Source organism: Nicotiana sylvestris, chromosome 3 (genome assembly GCF_000393655.2).
Source record: "Nicotiana sylvestris chromosome 3, ASM39365v2, whole genome shotgun sequence".
NCBI classification, from domain to species: Eukaryota; Viridiplantae; Streptophyta; class Magnoliopsida; order Solanales; family Solanaceae; genus Nicotiana; species Nicotiana sylvestris.
The window spans coordinates 74,031,123-74,038,499 of NC_091059.1; the positions used below are offsets into that span (position 1 = coordinate 74,031,123).

At 34.2% G+C, this 7,377-nt stretch overlaps 1 protein-coding gene across 1 annotated transcript; it reads left to right on the plus strand.

The window, feature by feature from the left end:
• Nucleotides 1–333: 333 nt before the first annotated feature.
• On the plus strand, nucleotides 334–2,150 carry LOC104245151 (uncharacterized acetyltransferase At3g50280-like). Its single transcript, XM_009800721.2, has one exon. It carries the CDS (start codon nucleotides 500–502, stop codon nucleotides 1,955–1,957), a length of 1,458 nt encoding a protein of 485 aa, XP_009799023.1. The 5' UTR covers nucleotides 334–499; the 3' UTR covers nucleotides 1,958–2,150.
• Nucleotides 2,151–7,377: the final 5,227 nt, after the last annotated feature.

Genomic DNA, 7,377 nt, shown 5'->3' on the forward strand with positions numbered 1-7,377 from the left:
TTAATATAAATTTACTTGAAATTGACATAAAAATTTATAAATTTTAAATTTCGAATTCGCAATGATGAAATGAATGGGAAACTTTAATATCCAATTGAGTATTTGTCACCAATTATTCAGTTTAGTTATTTATAGATTGGCACTGCTATAGGACTCCAGTTTTATAGTATATCTTTGGGTATCAGTCACCAAATAAAATCAGATTACTAGCTGGGTCAACTCCTCCAAATTTGGTAAGAGAGAAAAAAGAGATGAGCAAAAACAAAAAGAAAAGAAAATCAATAAACAGCAACTACCACTAATCAAATGCATGAACCAAGTCCGAAGACTCCACACCGCCCAACCTTATATAAAGCCTCCCTCTTCCTACTCACTCATTCATCCTCAGTCCTCACTTCACTCCTAATTCGAAGTGAGAACTTTGCTGAGTTTCTCTCCACAAACAAATTAATTAAAGCCGCCATTAAAACCCTTTATCAAAAAGCTCTAAACATTAACAATGCCTTGTTTAACCATGGAAGCTGTAACTTTGCTCTCCAAATGCACCATCTTCCCTTCCCAAAAATCTTCTCTCTCTGACCTCAAACTCTCTGTTTCAGACCTTCCTATGCTATCTACTCACTACATTCAGAAAGGTGGTCTCTTCACTCGTCCTCCTTTCTCCATCACCGACCTCCTTTCCCTCCTCAAACGCAGCCTTTCTCAAACTCTCACCCAATTTCCTCCCTTGGCCGGTCGCCTTGTCACTGACTCTGACGGCTACGTTTACATTTCCTGCAATGGTGCTGGCGCTGGTTTCATTCACGCCGCCGCTAATCACATTTTCGTCCGTGACGTCATTGGTTCAATTGACGTTCCTGACCTTGTCAAGGAGTTCTTCACTTTTGACAGAACTGTGAGCTATCAAGGCCATTTCAACCCTCTTCTTGCTGTCCAAGTAACGGAGTTAGCCGATGGTATCTTCATTGGTTGCTCCGTCAACCACGCCGTTATCGATGGAACGTCGTTATGGAACTTCTTCAATACTTTCGCTGAATTGACTAGGGGCGTGAAGAGGATTACGAGGCAACCGGACTTTAGCCGTGACTCTGTTTTGATATCTCCGGCGGTGCTTAAACTTCCGGATGGTGGGCCCAAGGTTACCTTCTCTTTGGACGCACCCTTGAGGGAAAGGATATTTAGTTTCAGCAGGGAATCAATTCTAAGGCTGAAAGATAAGACCAACAACAATCACAAATGGAATGTGGACGGAGAAATTGACATCGCTGAATTGATGGGGAAACAGAGTAACGATCCCATCAAAAAATCTGACGGCAAAGTAACGACGTTAACTTGGTTGAGGAATGCGGTTAGGAAAACAGAAACAGAAGGTATAACTGAAAATCAAACGGCTGAGATCTCATCATTTCAATCACTTTGCGCATTGCTTTGGCGTGCGGTGACACGTGCGAGGAAATTTCATGCTTCCAAAATGACGACATTTCGGATGGCAGTTAATTGCCGGCATAGACTCCAGCCAAAGCTCCATCCTCTATATTTCGGCAACGCAATTCAGAGCATTCCGACTTATGCGTCGGCCGGTGAAGTTTTATCTCACGATTTGCGGTGGTGCGCGGAGCAATTGAACAAGAACGTGAAGGTGCACGATAACGATATGGTGAGGAAGTACGTAGAGGATTGGGAGAGTGACCCACGGTGTTTCCCGCTGGGGAATTTCGACGGAGCTATGCTCACTATGGGGAGCTCCCCAAGATTTCCAATGTACGATAATGATTTCGGGTGGGGTAGACCCATCGCTGTTCTGAGCGGGCGGGCCAATAAATTTGACGGCAAAATATCAGCGTTTCCGGGAAGAGAAGGCGGCGGCAGCGTTGATTTGGAGGTTGTGTTGGCACCGGAAACAATGGATGGATTAGAATCCGACCCGGAATTCATGCAATTTGTTACTGGGTATTAAATGCTGGATTACGTTAATTGGATGGGAAGATGGGCGGACTTTGTTTGTATTTGGGAAGGATGATGAGGATGGGACATAGTAGCTAATGCTGTTGTGATTAATTACTCTATTTGGTTTTATTATTGTAAAATTAATCTAATTAATTTGTATTAGCAAGTTTTCAACGTGACGGTTGCATTTTGTTTTTCTTGAATTTTGTTTGAAACGATGAAATAGGCCACTAGTAAGTGATACAGAAAAGGATGATAATAAATGTTGACGTAGTTAAAGCCATGCTTCAACCTGTATTAAAATACTGCCATGACATAAAAAGAAATGAATGTCATTATTTTGCACATTGTAAAAGACGGGGTTATTAGAGTTTGTTATTTTCGTAATTTTTAATTTACACACTCTTCAATTAGTATATTTATTACCAGTTTGACAAAATTATTCACATTAATTAATAGGAACAGCTGTTACCATTTTAAAGATAATAATAATAATAATAATAATAATAATAATAATAATAATAATAGTGAATTTTGTAATTAAATCATTATGGCTCGTTCGTCTTTCAGCATAAGGGAAAAACAGTAAACTTTTTTTATTTTTTTGGTTCTCCCATCCACCTGCACTACATCATTTGAAAAACAGTAGACTAAATAAAACTCCTAGTAGCCAAAATATTTCTGGATTAACATTTCAACGGCAAAATGAAGACCAAATGAGCCGAGCCAGCATCCACGACAAAACCAGTAAAAATAATACGGGCTAGTCAGTTTTTTAACTTTAGTGTTTGTAAATTTATCGAAAAATAGCTACTATTTTGCTGAAATATAAAAAATTCCAGTATAATCTATCAGATTATGATGGAGCTCATACGTATAAACATCCAACATATTATATTGGAACTCCATCACATGGAAAGTTTCAGCATAATATGCTAGATTTTGGACCTCCTGCATATAAACTTCCAACTAGCGCATATTATGCTAAAACTTTATCGGATTTTTTAGGGTGTTTTGTTCAGATTTTATCTTCACATGAAAAAGTGGTTAAATTTCAATTACTTTTAAAACTGTAGTTATTTTTAATTAACAATTGTAAATTTGACGAGCCCAACTAGCAACTATGGATGCACTTCATAGTTATATTAAATATTATATTTGATGAGAGAATTTCAAATATTTCTAGACATTTTCTAAAGTAAATTTTGTATAAGATCTTCAAAATATATATAAAAATTATATACTTATATGTCGGGTTGATTTGTGTTATTTTACTTAATACCAACCAAATCAAACCAAATCTAATCAGATTTTTTAATCGATTTGATTTGACTTTTCGTTTTGCTACGATTTTTCGGTTCGGTTTGAACACTTCTGCGAGCAACCACGACACGAACATATTCTTATGGAAATTTTACACCACATGACGAAATATGACCTATATTACTCTTTTTATAGAAATTTTAAATAATTATTCAATATAACAATATTTTTCAAAACATAGTTAAGTGGATAAAACAATCAACTAAAGATAGAACAAGATAATCTAATTTCCGACTGGAACAGGATGAAATGTTGTTGGCTATAATGGACGACAATTCCTTTTATTGTCGCACGCAGTTCTGTAGTTCCTACGAGGAGAAGTGAGAAGCGACTTTCTTGGCAGTGCCAATTTAGAGGCGACTCAAATAAATATGTTTTGTCAACGTGGAATTGGGAATGAGGAAATTGACTTAATGGTGACATCCCTTTAATCCTTTCTTTTCTCTTTCTCCCGGCATCCCTTTAATCAAGTTTGTTAAATATATGATTAAAGTATGCTCTATCTGTTGGGATATACACTATTAACCATGGATTTTGGTTTAGAAATAGTATTTATTATGGAATAATTATTTATTTAAGTTTAACAACGTTTTAAAAAGATCATATATTCGTTTGTGTCCGTTACTTATATAGTAGATGATTTAGTGTATAGAGTTTAGCTTATACACGGAAGATTAAATCATCGGTTCTTATAAGTATAAAGATCATGTTCACAATCTAATGATGGAATTGGACAAACCATCATGAATGATTGTAGCACAAGATTAAATATAATTTATCTTGATTATGAGAATGTTAAATTCCGACTTCTTGTGCTAGTACGTTTTGTATGTATTGAACGCACCAAGTAGAGATAAGTATTTTATACTGACTTAATAAAATAAATTCTCTAGCTATTAAATGTAATTATACTCTTAATCTTGATATAATTATTATTAGTTGTGTATATTATTTATTATTTTGATTTACTAAAAGGCAAGATTCTTTTGTGGGTCAATATGCCTAGTAAATTGGACAATGATGATATACATTGACGAAGTAATAATTAGTTGATGGAATCCATGTCTCGGTCTAGAGATTGATGATACACCTTTATGAAAGCTTATAAGTTTTCATGTGTAAACCATGCAGGTGAATTTTGTATCCGTCACATGAAATAAGTTAAGCGAAGGTCTAAAGGAAATAATCAATGAATTAAATTGTCAGTAATTTAATTTATTAGATTAATATCTGAATCTTAACATGGGGAGTTAAATAATGTTTAATGGAAGAATTTCAAAATTGAACTGAGGAGTGCAGTTACGAATTTTTAGTGGAATAATTCGTAATTTATTGTGGTAGTATTAATTTGAATATTTCGAATTAAGTCCATAATAGGAAGCCTCGTTAATTAAATACTGCGGTTCCTGCTGTGACCGAACAATTAGGAATTAAATGGAATTATATTTCTTGATGGAAAAGTAAGACCCAACAGGTTTAGGAAAATACTTTAAACCCTAAAACCTGTGGCTATATAAAGAGGTCTTATTCCATAAGGAGGAAAGAGGTTTTACTACACGATTTTCCTTAAGAAACTTGCCCACACGAGTTTCGCTAATTCCGGGCATTATTCGGGTCACACAGCAGACTGTGGAACTGTAGGATGATCTTGTGGACGGTTTCGCTCTTGCTTGGAGGTTTTTTTCGCGATCGTTGTCACGCTTCAAGAGATAAGTATCGATCTTATGGTTGATTAAAATCTGTGATTATGTGTTGTCTATATTACATGCAAGTGATCCCGGCTATTTGCTTCCGCTGTTTATATCTATTTTTTATCAATTGGTATCAGAGCCTGCTTGCATCTAAATAGATAACATAGAATATACATATGCGAAATTATGTATGAATGTCGATTGTTGATTGGTAAATTAAGCAAACGAAAGAGAAAGAAAAACGAAGGGTACTTGTTGGTCGGCTACGGAGGAAAGGCCGTGGAAAGCCTGATCAAGTAACCTGTTGGGATTTCTCAAAAGTTTTTTTGTTAATTAACAAACAAAGGATAGAAAATATTTGCTTGCTATTTTCTTGGTTGCTGCAGCGAAACAATTCCTTGTTTTGTTGAAAGTGTGTTTTGACTTTTGACCAACGTTTTACCAAGTGAAAATATTTGTTTATAAAGGTAAGTCCTTGCTGGTGACGCAACATCTTGGATTTTTGATCAATGTGAAGTCTTGATTCTTTATGTGACTTCTGTATATTTTGGTTGATCAAAATTAATTATTACCATAATTTGGTTTCTTCTGTCGTAGCTCGCTAGGAATTGTAAGGTTTTGGTAATTTTGAAGGTATGTGCAATAGCTTGGTATTCTGAAATTGTTAGTTATTGACACTTTCAAACTAAAGTAGTACAGATATATTATGGTGGAAATTGATAGATCATGGACTAAAGTTATGTATCGGCAGTGGGTTAGCAATTTAACGAATAAGCCGGGATTTTAACTCAGGCGTTCGTGAAATCAACTTTTGTGCCGGTTAAATATATAGGGTTTACTACTTGGCCATTGTTTTCCTCTTTTTATCCTCAAATGTGTATAATAATATTATAGATTGAGAATTTATGATAAATAAATGGTAATCACAAAGGTGATTTATTTATTTGAGATCATTGAAAATTCTTAAAGTTTTATACATGTGAGATGATATCACAGATGAGTTAAAGAATTTATGATTATAAATGGTCATCACCAAGGTGATTTATTCATTTGGAATCATTAAAAATTCTTAATAGCTTTATATATGTATGACTATATAAATACATGAATTAAGAGTTATGGTTAATAAATGGGATCTACTAAAGTAGTCTATTTATTTTAGTTATTAAAAAGGTGCTCAATGTATCATGTAAAAATTGTCTTTGAAAGTGTATGCTAGTTGTGGAGTTTATCTGTTAAAAAAAGATTTACCATTAGATACTAGTAACACTATGTTCATGAGAAGAGATATTTAGTATTTCACCCTAAAGTAGGAAAAGTACCATTTTGGATTCTCATGTATATAAATCAAGAGGACAATTTGATGCAAGAGGAAATTTTGTGTATCTTACCTAAAATAAAGGATATTATGTATGTTCTGTGCTCATGGGATTATAATGAGGAGAAAAAAAGTATGATCATATTTATTTTAATCTATCAAACTACATAAAAGGTTATTCTCCGAGTTTGGTTACAAGCTGGTGGTCATGAATTTGACAAACTTCGACTGACCTGAAACTTGGTAGGTTCATCGAAAACGATCTAGTGAGAAAAACTCACTGCAATGCAGTGAATCATGCTGTTTTTCGGCATTTTGAGGTCGTTTAGATGGTTTTGCAAGCAGTTTATTAAATTGAATTTGTTATAAATAGGAAAACTTATTCTTTATTTATCAGCTATATTTGTGTTAAATTTGAAACATGATGATTTAACTTGATATGATATATAGCAATAATGCAAATCACATGGATTTAATCCTAAATACACCAAAAATAATTTATTCGAATTTGGTCTAGTTTTTGGCGATCGTGAATTTCAAGATCTCTGAATGACCTAAAATTCGGCAGGATCATCAGAAACGATCAGTTAAGAAGAACTCACTGCTATGTAGTAAACCACATCGTATTTTGATAATTCGGGACCGCTTAGATGAGTTTGTTGGAGGTTTGGCGGATTAAAATGTGAATTGCAGACGAAAAGTCATTCCTTTTATCTCGGTCTTATTTTGTTAAATATGAACCATGATGACGCATGTTTATTTTACATGAACTGATATATGGTTGTAATGTGTGCCATATTTTAAATTCCTAAAAATGCTTAGATGGTAGCTTTTCAAATTTGGTTGTTGTTTTGAAGATCGTGACTTTTATGATCTCCAATTGACCTGTAATTTGGTAAGTCTATCGAAAAACCCTAGTAAATAATACTTATTGTATGCAGTGGATAACATTGATTTTGTACTTCATGACTGTTTAGATAGGTTTTTTGAGCATTTTGTATTGGAACTTAATCCTTAAAGAAAATTTGTGGTTGTGATCAAGTGGTGATATGAATTAACCCCTATGGTCTCCATTATTTATTTATAGTAAGATAATAA

Excerpts from the sequence above, each read along its gene's own strand:
- LOC104245151 (XM_009800721.2), top strand. The coding sequence starts at position 500 with ATGCCTTGTTTAACCATGGAAGCTGTAACTTTGCTCTCCAAATGCACC.